Genomic DNA, 14,138 nt, shown 5'->3' on the forward strand with positions numbered 1-14,138 from the left:
TTTTTGTGTCTATGTGACTTTTTTTTTGCCCAGAGTTGTTTCTCAGACTAATTTATGGCTGGTAGCTGGTAACGTCTAGCCAGATAAATCTCCATGTTTAGTTTTAGCACTGTGCCAGCACTGGAGAGAGTAACTTAGTAAAGTATACAGCTGGTAACTAGTGGTCTGTACCGCTCTGCTGACGAAGAACGGTAGCCTGACATGGTTGCGTTCATACTGTAAACAGGTACTTTATGTCCTCTGCAGCAGTGAACACAATACACGACCTAAACACTTTTAAGGCTGCAACTGAGCATCATCCCATCCCACAGTGCTGTAGCTGAACTGAATTTGCCCCACACACGTTATACCGGCGCCTGGTACGTAACCGGCAGGTGGGCCGGTGAAAATAAATTTTTTAAGACAAGACGATAGTCGCATAAACTATGATGTGTTTTATTATTTAACGACTATTCAAAAAATGTGACTCATCCTTACTTGTCATGTAATATTTTATCAACTTTTTGAACATGGGAGCAAAATTGCACCACTTGTCATGGTCATACTCCATTGCAACCTGGTAATTTCACAAATGATATTATGATTGTCATTTCAACATCAACATTTTGCAAGAGTGTCCTTGTCCTGGATGTTGGATGTGGACAAATGAATGAACAGTACATAAGCTTGCTTTTGCACAATAAGTGTTGTGTTTTTACTCTTAGACTGCTGATGGAACATTTTAGACATAACACACTGTTGGAGGGGAAGTGGGAAATCAGTGTGGACTGAAGTCTAGCCAGATTAGGAACACTCTTCTTCTAGTAGCTTTCTCTGAAATACCATTGAAGAAAATTATTTTTTGTTACGCTCCTTTATAAGAGGCTATTGCTAAAATATATTACATAAATAAATCCTCTTGTCGAAAGAACAGATCAGTGCCTCAACTTAATATCCTACCACAGAAATGGATTAGGCTCATGTGTTTTTACAGTCAGGCAGACTCTGCTTGTCCATCTCAGGGGAGAGTGGGGCGTTAAGTGTTTACAACGCCAACCGCATCTGCACTGCATTACCGCCAGTCAGCTCTGGAGAACAGCCACAGAGCTCTGTAACTGTTTCCGTGCTTTAACTATCACAGCAGTGATCAGCTATCTGCTATACACCCAGCTGCTTGAACACTGACAATTGGCATAGAGCAAGTGTTTCTGTGGCAATTACATTATATTTTTATTGCTGCATGTTTGTATTAAGATAACTCATGCCAAGCTTCCCAGCCTCTTTTTAAATCAAGTCTCGGAGGCAGTGGGCCAGTGCTAAGGGATCGTCAGGCATTACAGAAATGCAGGGGAACAGAGCTGTTCACATAGCCTTTAACCGCTCTATGACCAGCAGGTCTGGCCAACAGATTTTATCATCTCTCTGGATTTGGTGATGCAGTTTTGTTTCTTTTTCTTTTTTCTTTTTTTTTTTAAAGCAAAAAAAACAGTGATTTCCCAACTTTGTCCATCTGTAGTGAGTCGGTCTGTGGTGTTTTATATCCACCATCTGTCCTCTAGAGTTTACTCAAAGAAAGTGCTCATTCTGAGATGTGGTGTCTCAAAGAATATTACGCCGGGGGTTTTTTTAACTTAAAAAAAATTTTAATGAGTTTTTCAAGGGCATTCAAGTCATCAGAGTATTCATGAAAAGTAAAAGGATGACGGACTACAAAACGCTTATACTTAATTTTTACTCATGCATGTTTGTTGACAAAGATTTTATCATAATTGTCTTGAATATTCTATCTCAGATTTGTAAAGTGATCCACTGTTTGGCCTCAAGTGTTGACCATAAAGGAGAGTTTAAACCACAATTAACCATCAGGTTTCTTCAACTTTCACTCAGGAGCAAAAATCAGCCTTTAAACACGAAAGAAATAACAATTTGATATTTATTGTGATAATTATCGATATCAAAAGATATAAAAGTTTTAACCGTGACAACATTTTTGGCCATATCGTCCAGCCCTAACACCAAAACAACTTATGAAATACTAAAATTGCACAACCCTAAGCAACTAAAAAGACCACCGTCAGTCAGTTAGCAGAAAAGTGTGTCCATAATAGACACAAATGATCAGTACAGCAGTATTGCTACCGCCACAAAAGTCTGTAAGGAATAAGTGGGAAATGTATCTTCTTAATAAATTGGATCTCTCTCCAGTAAATAAGTAGGGATGCTGCTACCTATCACAAGCAAGTGATAGGCCGTCATAGATCTAGCCATCCTAGCTTTAGTCTAATAGGTAGAGTGTAACACTTTACATTGAATAAGACCATGTCTTGCGCAGATAGAGGATATGTGTACACATTCTTAAATGTCCCTCCAAGCATCCTCTGGTATTACCTCCCCCAGATACTCCTTCAAAAGGTTTTTTTTTTTAATTCTGTACGTAAAAGGTTGTATGAGATTGAGCGTTTCAGAGTTAGGATCGGCGTCAGGAAACCATCTAAACTTGAATCATTGGGAGATCATTTATTATAGTGGACTGGTTCCTGAGGTCCTCATGCATCAGACCTGAGTACAGCCCTGGGTGCTTCCCTTCCGAGACCATCTGTTTCAGGGTCAGAGCCTTGATTCTGTCCCACGCTCTCGTCTTCTTTTATTCACCCATTTTTGGCCAGCTATTCCTGTACCAGCCTCTCTCGGGACGAAATCTCAGACCAAGCTCCCTGTAGATTATTCTGTAGAAAAGCCTTTCAGAGGAGAGCTCTTAAATGTCAATGTCAATGTGGTGTGCTGATTCTTGAGGGCTTTTATCTAACGTCCATGTGGTCTGATTGCTGCTCAGTCTGTCTGTTTGTGTTTCATCTTTAACACTGCTCTGTTTTAGCTGATTAAAGTAGCTGAGCCTTGTTTCTAGATTATATTTATATGATATACTATATGCTTGTTAGCCAATATCAATTTCAACATAACTACATTTTTCTTAACATGAGGGAATCGTTCTGGAAAAGGCATGTCCGTAACAATCAAAAACCAAATCAACATGTCATTGTGTCAGACGGATATTTGTCATATCTAAATATAGATATAGGCTATCACACCCTACAGTGAAAAGCATAGTGGCTAAAGCAGGTGATGTGACACAAGTGGAGGTATTGTAGTTTATCTGCATTTTTTTTACACTGCTCATCAAATGTCACAGTGCGTTAAAGGACACTGCCCCGTCAGAGATGACGGAGATGCCTATAGTATGACTGGAGACGTTCACGCTCTTGTGTTGCATCATGTGAAACTTTTAAGATCTTAGTAATAGCCTTGTTTTTAGTGTGACCATTTGGTATGAGTCAGGTTATAGAAAAGTGTTTTAAATGTTTTTAGAAACAAAACTTTTTCTGATTAACACATCTTTGGCCAAAAGTAACAATAATGGTATTAAAAAAAGAAACGTCATGTTAGAGTAGCACAAGTAGAGAAGTCAGTGAACTGCCACCATAATCTACAAGCGACAAAACCCCTGAGTATATTGAACCTCGTGTGTGTCAAATAGTTTGTGTTTATTTGATTAATTGTTATTTAATGTAGCGAACCTTTCTTTTAGATGAGCCCTGTGTCAAAATTAAGTTTCAGTACTTTTTTATTATTTCAGTTTGTGTTATTCTTACATGATCCGCATTTCCAAGTAGATTTATGTTTAATCTGTTAACCTCAAAGTAACTGAAATAGCAAACCTGGGGTTGCACATCTCATACCTGCTATTGTGTGATGGCTACAGATATTTAATAAACTCATACTCTGGCTTATATAATTTTATTATTACAGTTATTACAGTAAACATGTAAATTGAACTATTAAATGATCAACAAATTTGACCCAAAACAATTACAGCAAGATACTTCAAACTGCTGCAGTTTTACTGATTTGTTGAATTAAGGGGACTTACTTTGTGAAATGCTGTCATCATAAAAGTCTTAATTATTTATGCCTTCTTGTGAATTCAGCATTAAATAACACATTTTCTAAATTAATGTACTGTAATGTAGTCTTCTTTATGTAGAACTTATGTCTGTTTCTTGGCTTTACTCAATGTATGTTTCATGTTCCTGCTGTTGCTGTACAGTTCCTCCCCTAATCAGTCAAAATTTTGCAGTGCATTGTGCTGGAGGACCACCATTGAACAGAAAGTCGGGATCCACTCTCAACTTCGCTTACAGGGGCCACGTGGTGTTTTTTTGAGCACACAACAACTCCTGGGTGTTTAAAATGCATTAATGAATTTAACCGCCCCCCTGCTGGTGTTGTGGGAATGATACACAAGGCCATTACTGTTTGTGGAGCACAGAGACAAAAAGAGAAGAGAGATAGCTGTATGTGCCTTATGGGTAATTAAAGGCAACAGGATTGTGCACACATTCAAATGCACAGAATGGAAGGAAAGGGCTAAATTTTTCTCCAGTGCCCGCTAGCAGGCAAATTTTTTTACAAGCCGTCAGATTGTCTGACCTGTTTCTTGCCCAGACTGACTTCATTCTACAGATGTCACTGTGTTCCCAGATCTCAGCAATTGGTTGCAGTTGTGTTGAGTACAATGTTATCATAGCCAAAATAAATTCTAAAGTATGAATTAAGACCCCAAGTTGTAATAAAGTGAAACTACCTAACCTTAAACTAAAGTGCCATTGAACATTTTGGACTAAGAAACCACCATGTATTCATGTAATTAAAAAGCAGGCCTATGTACTTGAAGCCTAAGGACAAGACCTGTTTTTGCTGAACTTTTCAGAAACATCCACTTCACTGTCACCGTTCCCACTCCATCGTTTCAGGCTTTGACAATGACCCTTCACATCAAGTTGTTTATGTCGTTCCTCTCTCTGGCCAGCCGTTCCCCAGAGAGCTATTTGTGTTGGACCAGTTTTCTTTCCCCATTAGATACTGTAGAACAGCTTGTAACCGCTCCTCAGCTGCAGGTTTATAAACCTGGCTTGCAGTCAGTCTTCTCATTAGCACTCCTGTCATTGATTGTCTTTATGTTTTCCGTCTCATCTGTTCTCTCTGCTTTTAATTTAATCAGTCTTTCCATTTTCAGTGGTTTTGTGCTGTATCTGAGCATTTTCCAGGGTCTTTTTTCTTCCACACATAAACCAACACAATCATATTTTTTACAAAGATACTTTGTCTTCTTCAAAATCCTGATGGTATGAGCCAGGGGTCTCTGCTTTCACCCAGTAAAATTGTCTGTCATCCTTTTCTTCTGTCTCTCTTTGAAGGGAACAGCAGCCATGGACTGAGGAAAAACGGCCTGGGTTTAGATTAATATCACAACTCAACAGGTGACCCTTGACCCCCCCCCCCTGCCCCCCTCTCTTTTTCCCCCATTCTATCTTTACCACTTTATCCCTCGCTCACATAAAGGCCAACAATTCTGTTCTTTGTCTTTTTGCAATCTCTTGACTACATTGCGTTCTGGTTTCTATCCTTTGTAAATCTCCTCCTGATTTGTAACATCTCAATAATCCTCCTTTCTTCCGTTGAAGCACTGAGATAGAGGGACACAAAATCTCGGCGAAAGACTGTTAACTGTCAATTTTATTAACAATTTTTTCTCCTTGTAGTTTTCCACTCATCTTTCCAGTTTGGTATTTCTGAAACATGAATCAATTGTTCTTCTCTTACTAACACAGCTTTAGGACTCATGGCTCCTTCGCAGTCTAACATCAAGGCTCTTTATTCACATTTTCTCCCTTTCAGCCTTTTCACATTCTTCTCCCAATTGTTGTATTTGTAAAGTGTTGTTTTTGAAACTGAGCTCTGAGAGTTAAATAAAGATTTCTGAATTCAATGCAAATCCAGTTTGAGCTGACCATGGAGCGAACATGGGCAGTGCAACATGGATCTGATTACATCCTCAAACTTAATTGTTGAAAAAATATTTGCTTTCTTTTGAAGAAAATTACAATAAGTATAATTAAGTGGTTCACTGGGGGAACCTTTAAATGTTTCTTTGTAAACATACCTTTATAACATCTTGGGAAATGTACTTATTTGCAAGAGCTGAATTTTAAATGTATAGAAATTTCATTTTGGGTTCAGTATACAGGGAGCATTATAACGAGTTACTAGCTTTGCATAAAACTGGATGCTGATACCCACCAGTACATCAAAGAGTCAGCTGGGTTTTGTTCAGATTTATAAATGTGTGTGAGGACAACAGAACTTATGAGACGCTGTGTGTGATCATTGTGCCAAGCTGCAAAGCAATTGCTTCAGTGCGTAAGCTAACTGCTTGTTAAAACAATATATTTTAAATAAGTGTCTGGGTATCATTTAAGATTTTCCATTTCCAGCGGCTGTATGATACCTGATACCTTACTTTGAGAAATATATCAATGCTTTTTGTCATTTGAAAAAAAGGGCAATCAGAAAATGGTAAATATTGTCTAAACACAAGCAGCTGTATTAAAACTGCAAAAATTAAATTGACAAAATTGATTTAAAAATTGTAATAGGTGAATGTGTGATTAAAGAGAAAGTAACACAATGAATGAATATGCATAAGAACTTTGCATGCTACAGATAAAGAGATAAAAATTACTTTAATCTCACTCTCTTTCATCTCTTTAGCAAATACATTTCCCAAAATGTCAGTAATCTTTAAAGATTACTTATTTAGGCTGTTACAGACTTGTCAAAACTTGTTGTGTGTGTACTGTGAAAAGAAATGATAGCTTCTAATGGTTATCTTTTTGTGACCTTGCTGTTTAATGGAAAACATGGCAAATATATTAAATTATATACACTGAGTTTTCCATCCTTTGAAACTGTGTCGCTTGCCATGTGTTGAATTTAAAATTCAACTTAAAAAAAAACTGTTCATTCAGTCTGACTAGTGATCTCTCTGATTATCTTTTTGTATATGTTTGTTTATTTATTTCCCATTTACGTGGCTACATTTTACATTTGCCCGGACAATCAAACAATTTACATAAAATATGTATGTTAGACTAAGCATTAGGCTATTCGAGTGTTTTTTTCTATGCTAATTCATACCACCATAATTGATGAAATTAATCCAGCTTTAAAAGCATCATATTCAGATGAATCAGACTTAAGTCTCATTACTACAATTTGCTACAATGTACTAGAAGGAAAGGAGGGATGACGCATGAAAGGACCCATTGAGGCTTAATGGATAGCACTAGAGAAAGCTCGCAGCTGAAGCGATATAGGACTCAAGGGTGTGCGTGCGTGTGTGTGTGCATGTGTGTGCATGCATGTGTGTGTAAATGTGTGAATTTACAACTCATATTACATATATACAACCAAGTGAAGACAAATCTTTTGTAGCTGTTGATATTTCATCCAGATTAAAAAATATGTATATATCTGATGAACAGAATATTTGACATTATTTAGCTAGTGGAGAAATCCCTGTCAAATCAATTCCAAGTAAAAGCTGTCACAAAATGAAATTCCTGAATCTTTAAAAACTAGATAAAGATAGTTGATCTTAAAGTTATGTCGAGAACTCTGTTATCAGTTCCCCTGCATCAGTATTATTAGGGATAACAAATAATGTCATTGGCTTTGGCTGTCAGTGGCTTTAAGGTGATCATTATTTCATCACTGGGCCAAAATGTTTTTTCATCCCAGGCTGATAAACATTTGGTCCAGTGCTGTGAGGATGTTTATGAGTAAAGGTCAGTGTGAGCTTGCAGATGAATGCAGATTGTGTGGAGGCAGAGCAGGAAGCAGAGTGAGTCACTGACCTTACGGCCCTGAGAAATCCTCTGCCTCTGCCCAAGGTGCTGAGACAATTTGCATAATTTTCCTCCTCCTTCCTCCTACACAGAACCAACTCAGACTCTGCTCTCCATACAAGCGCTATGAACCCAAACCCTCAGGACCCCTTTGGCATGAACCAGCAGATGGGTCGAGGCCCCCCCCAGCGCAATGGTGAGAGTAACAAACACACACTCGGGACAGAAGATACTCTCCTTCAGAGCAGTTTCTTTATTAGTGTGTCTATTTGACTGTGTTTAATTGTTTTGTCATCCGTATCTTGGAACCGATGCCTTTGTTTTAATGTATCCTTAACTCCAAGCCATCTTATGGAGGCTTGTACCTTAGCTGCATCATCTGGACGTCATTCTGAAACTTCTGGAAGGAACAATATTTGCAGAATTTTGACAGGATCACAAATTGTTCTTCAAAGCAGAATCTTAAAACGTGTCCGAGAGGGATCTTCAAGCTTGTTGTAAACCAAGCAAAACTTCTATAACTTAAATAACAATGAAAACAGCATTAGATGTTTGCCAGACTGAATCTCATTTCAGGAACACAAGTAAAACACTCACATCATTCGTTATTATCATTTCCTACTAACAGAGCTGCTACCTCTGGCAGAATTCCTCACTATCATTATGGAAAAAGCACCCGCTGTACTGTTTTCTGGTCTGGTTGCATTGGATTAATCATTCACTGTGGAATGGACATTCTCATTAAATGTTAAATGCCTTTTTATTTATTACATGCCTATAGCTTTGCAGTCTCTTTATTTGAGCTTTTTATACTTTATAAAACTTCCCTAGTTACAATACAGCATCCCTTTATAAAATAATGTATTTAAATTTCTGTTAAACCAACTCTTGCATTTGTTGCTGACATGATTTAACACAAATCTCTGTGCTGTTTGATGAAGTGAGTGTAAATGACCCCAAGGGGCAGAGCTGACAGGGTCACCTCTAACCCTCACCAGGTACATTATACAGACGGGTGACAAATTAATGGAAAAACCAACATAAAGTCTTGTAGTATGGTGTTGGGCCACCACATGCCACCAAAACAGCTTCATTGGCATTAATTACAGAAGTCTCTGGAAGTCTACTGGAGGGATAAACACCTTTCTTTTTAAAGATAGTGTTAATCTGAAATCTTCCATAGTTGTTCAATTGGATTGAGATCTGGAGACTGCAAAGGCCAAAGTATATGATTCACAACGTTTTCACACGTACGCACATACGCAAGGAACCATTCAGTGAGCCTTCATGTCCTGTGGATGTGAGCATTGTCATCCTGGAGGAGACCACTCCCATCAGGATAGAAATGTTTCATCACAGGGTAAAGGTGATGAGTCAGAACAACTTTGTGTTGATTTGCAGTGACACGTCCCTCTAAGGTGACAAGTGGACCCAAACCATGCCAGCAGAATGTCCCCACAGAGTAACAGAGCCACTGGACCCCCTTACTGTAGGGGTCTAACATTGAGGCCTGTACTGTTCTCTTGTTGTTCACCACATGCACTCACCCACGTGTCGAGAATATGGTGAAGAGTGACTCATCTGACCATGTCACTTTTTTCCACATCGCTGTAGAGCAGTGCCGATGGGTTTTGAACCTCTGAACTGTGCGTTCATCTTTTCTAATGAGGGGTTTATGCACTGCAGCTCTACTATAATATCACTCTTTTTGTTATTGTCGATGGACTGTTGCTGACAGTCTGATCACGTCCTGCTTTGACATTCTCAGTTGCCTGAGGAAGAGTTGCTCTTCTGTTGTCCAAAGTCAACCACTATTTCCAACCCTATTTACTGATGACTTTCCCATATTTCAAAGTCACTTGGATCTCTTCCTCTTGCCATCTTGATACAAAATCAGAATTAACTGGGCCTGCTCGGCATTGTTATACCTGCCACAGAGCAGGATTGGATGGATTGTCACCTGTCTGTACTTTAAAACAAAGGTACAGCCTTGTGAGAGCAGAACTGTAGGTCATTGCATCAAGAGCTGACATGTTTTTAAGGTAGATACCTCTCAGTCACATGCAGTATGCATGCTGCTCCTGCACTAGGCCCATGTCAAAGTAATCATGCTAGTTTATGGTGTTTGTGTTTCTGTTCCTTGGTCATTTATTAACAGAGAACACAGTCCATCCAGCCAGCTCCTTTTCCGTCTTCTAAGCCACTCCGGGCTCAGTTACACAAATCAGCATCAGGCCATTGTTGTTTTCAGATGTTCTGTTTATATCTCTGTAGTTGTTGAGCATCCAGTTTATTTTTGACAGTGTTTATCACCTTTGTCTGATCTCACCACTGATTAAGTGTGGAGTGGATGAGAGAAGTGCTCCTGTAGTGGAGTACTACTTACTGTGTTTAGCCAACAAGTTAAAACAGGACATTGTCTGAAGGCCCAAGTATGAGTTTCATCTGCAAACAGTATCAACCAAGTGTAGATATATGAATTACAGCACACTGTCTATTGTGCTTTAAATGGCTCACCTTAGACCCAGTTGGAAACGTTGGCGTGTGTGTGTGTTGTTTACAGAAATAGCTGATATGAGGTATTACATGTTTATGATTGCTCCGTGTTTGCTTCCATGCCCCATAAAACTATTGTGTAAGGCCATTATTTTAATTATCAGGTTCTCTTGATGTATCATTTGGTTCCACAGAATTTCAGCTAATAGCAAAGAAATCCCATCACAAGTTTCAGAGCCCATGATGACATTTTAAAATGTCTTATGCCTTGGGCAGAGCCTCCATCAGTGCAGAGCTGTCAGCAGACCTAGAATCAAGCCATTATGGTTAAACTGTATTTGTTAGGAGATGATTATATTTCCTCAAATGAACTGAGCTGCCTGTGGAGGATCACATAGCATATACAGTGCCATAGGCCATAGCCTGCTGTATATACTCCACTAGCACATACTACACATAGCTGTACAGGCTGTTTATTCTTTCCTCTTAAAGAGGCTTTGACACCAAAGTGGTTCATGTTAGGGAACGAGCAGTGTAGCGTCTTCGCCTCACTGCTGCCATCATAGGAGCGCAGAGAGCTATGAATCCCCAGGCCCTCGTTGACACCCCGAAAGGTTTCACTTTGTTTTGATTGGTGTTGAGCCCTGATGATTAAAGAAGCATCTAACTAGGGATTACAGCAATGAGTCACAATGCCAAGGTGGAAACACTTAGAGGGGTTCAGCTACAGTCTTTCTAATCTAATGTTACCTCTGCAGCTGAAAGGCCTCTGATTACTGTTATGCTCTAGCAATAGACAGTGGTATTTTTTTCTTAACCCTGAGTAATTACAACACCCATATTTAGTGCATTGCACAGTGTAAGTGATCCAGCCGGGGACACAAGTCGGCCATTTTCCATCCCAGTTGTCCTGTTTCCGTTCCAGTTGCGCCTCCGCAAGCAACGGTGACCAGATACCTTTGAAGGGAAATGTAATGATGCCAGACTGTTGTATCGCCTCATTGTCCCATCTGTTCCAGCCAAAAAGCTGCCTCTCAAAATGAATAGGCCTCAGAGAGACTGAGAGCATGGAACGAGAAGGAATGGGTGGGCAATGGTTCAAAGGCTAATGTGAGAGAAGCTGAGTTGAAGTTAAAGCAATGAGACTTGAAGGAGACATCAAGAGAAACAAAACATATTTTCCTAATAAGTACGCAGTAAGAATGCACTGGAAGTGCTTTTGCTAAATGTAAAGGTTAGACACGGAATAGACAAAAGTTAAAAGGAGGAAAAAACAAAGGCATGTGTATCTGCCATCGGGTCTACAGTAAGAAGAGAGAAGGCTCTTTGTGGCTCAAGAGAACAATGGTCTTCTCTTAAATCCTCATCAGTCTATGAACCCACCCCCCACCACTCAACTTCTCTCCTCCCTTTCCTCATCGATGTGACTAATAACATGATGCCAGATGCCCAGCTGTTGTGTTTATGAAACTGCACAGTAATTGCCGTGTGTATTCCAAAGGGCCTGTTCCTGTCAGAGTGACCGATCATTGTGCCAGACATGCCAGGATAATTCAAACAGCTGGTTAATATTGAATATCCTCTAATGTTCGCCTCTTTGTTTTTATGCCTTTCTTTATTTCTCCCTCTCCCTTTTTTGTTTGTTTGTGTCTCACGGAGGCTGGCATGCAGCTAGTGTAAATGAGGCAGATGTGGACGGCTCTGGAAATGGTGAGTTGTACTTTCCTTCAATATTCGAGAAATGATCTAGTTAGTTTGTTTATAGAGTGTAGAACACATGTTTAATTCAAGTGTACCTTCTTCTCTGCAGTCTTCTCCTTCCCCTCCCTGCCTAACGATGAGAATCTAATAGGCGTCAGTAAGCCCCTTCCCAAGCAGCTGTGGGAGGCCAAGAAGGTGAGACTTATTACTTCTTACTTCAATGTCTGGTTGATGCTTTTTGTGTTTTAACAGATGGTAAGGAAGCAGCTTATCATCTGTAAATCCAGGCCTTCACTGATCTCACACCTGGGTGCATTGCTGCGTGCTGACGATGAACACTTCCAAATAATGACTTTAATAACGGGATCAGACTGCACAACGTTTATGTCTTTTTAGCATTGTCACGGTGTCACATGAGGAGATTGTGACACCTTTAAATTCCTGACTTTGCAGAAACCTGCCAGACTACACATTGAACCAGTCTTTCCTGTGTGACTATAAATAGGTGATCAGACAGGATGGGCCTGAGACAGATTTCTGGGATCAGAAATGCCAACAACCAAAGCATTCACAGCATCATGGAGAAAATTATAGACGACGTCAAACTATTGAAGAAAATGCAAAAAACAATCTGACTCTGGGCCTCTCGAGGTGTACTAGACTCAGAATCAGTTGTCCTCCATCATTACTTACTACATGGGATGAAACAGCAAATTTTCATGTCCAATGCTAATTTTCCTTCTTGACAATATCTTTTGGATCTGCACATGACTTTTCTTTGCTCAGCCAATCCTGGAAGGGGGCAGATTTTTGCCAATGCTTTCCACTCCATGGTGGATTTCAGGGGAGTTGCTGCTCATTAAAGATAGAAATACACTGATCTGACTAACATTGACATTAAATACATCTAAGGTGGCAAATTGAGATAATTGGATAACTATGACCTGGATGACTGAGAGTCTTCACAGACACATTAAAGTACAGTTTCTTTGTCAGTGTCTTAATGAGAATTCAGTGTTTCCACCACAATGTATATGTATCAGTCACGAAAGGCTGCCAACTCTTTTTAATGCCATAGCGATCACTGGCCTCACCGGTATCTGGTTTCATAGTCGAAGTTAAAGTGATTGTATAGGGACCAGTGCATCCCTAATTACAGATTGTACAAGTCCCACTGGCAGCCAATATGTTGTTTCTTTTTACTGCAGTTGTGTGATTTTTGTCTTCTTTTTTTTTTCCTGTGTGTGTATTTTGCCCATTCTGTCCTAATGCCATAAAACATTTTTGTGCTAATATCTATACACGGTATGCTATGAACCTGGAAATGATATTCTGAAAATGAAAATGCAGTGTTGGAGTGTTATTATCTGGTTCAGACAAATAATTGTAATGTTTGTGCTTCTGTTTTAGGTCCAGTCTCTGGCCTCAAGGCCTAAATCATGTGAAGTGCCTGGAATCAAGTAAGTGAGGGCCGAAGCAAAGGGTCAACGTGTGCTTTTGCTTATTCGTGATGAAACTTTTTTTTTTTTTATTCCATCATACCCAGATCATCATTAATGTGATGTTACACAAAGCATGTGTAATGCCACATTCGCTGCAGCTGCTGTAGGTGGTCAACAGAAACAATAGAATCCTGGAAATGAAATTCCACACATTCCCACCTCATCGAACAGGATGTCTGTGTTTCTCTTTACACCTCTAACCTTTAAAGTAATGGAGTATATTACAGTCAGATTTCATGGGCGTTGTTTAAAAGTTTGCCATCCGGTGTCATGTCATGATTTGGAAGCAAACGGATGTCTCCATTTTTACAAGCAATACTTTAGCAATACTTCAGCAGCAGTTTTTCTTTACCATGTTGCCAGTAGATGGTACAGATCAGCCATAATTTAGAGCTCAAATTCTCACACAGAAAGCAATACAGTCTTCTGGGGATCCTTCACAGATTTAAGATTCTTAGTAAGATGTCCTCTTGATGAACACAGTGATGAAAAAAGACACATTATGACCTGTGCAGCCAGCACTAAGCTGCTTTAGCCTCTTTATTTCATGCTGTGTCTTGTGCTGACAGAAACCGACACGGTTTATATGTTTGTGGAGGCAAGCATTTGTTCATTGTTTTGTGTTGTGCCAGTTTTTGTGTGGGGACAGACAACAATGAGTCACTGTTGCTGCTCATATGCCTTTAATGTAGCATATGAGCAAAAATGGAAATTA

General features: G+C 39.5%; 1 protein-coding gene across 4 annotated transcripts in view; it reads left to right on the forward strand.

The window, feature by feature from the left end:
- crtc3 (CREB regulated transcription coactivator 3) overlaps positions 1–14,138 on the forward strand; it is a 44,083-nt gene that overhangs the window by 19,178 nt on the left and 10,767 nt on the right. The window contains exons 5-9 of one of the 4 annotated variants that reach the window (XM_046032438.1): positions 5,235–5,297; positions 7,817–7,920; positions 11,880–11,930; positions 12,031–12,116; positions 13,332–13,381. In XM_046032438.1, the coding sequence (XP_045888394.1) occupies positions 5,235–5,297; positions 7,817–7,920; positions 11,880–11,930; positions 12,031–12,116; positions 13,332–13,381 (354 nt within the window). The remainder of the gene's footprint in view (positions 1–5,234; positions 5,298–7,816; positions 7,921–11,879; positions 11,931–12,030; positions 12,117–13,331; positions 13,382–14,138) is intronic. The other 3 variants (XM_046032439.1, XM_046032440.1, XM_046032441.1) reach the window with 3 other exon arrangements.

The sequence above is a fragment of the Micropterus dolomieu genome, linkage group LG20, assembly GCF_021292245.1.
Source record: "Micropterus dolomieu isolate WLL.071019.BEF.003 ecotype Adirondacks linkage group LG20, ASM2129224v1, whole genome shotgun sequence".
Taxonomy (NCBI): Eukaryota; Metazoa; Chordata; class Actinopteri; order Centrarchiformes; family Centrarchidae; genus Micropterus; species Micropterus dolomieu.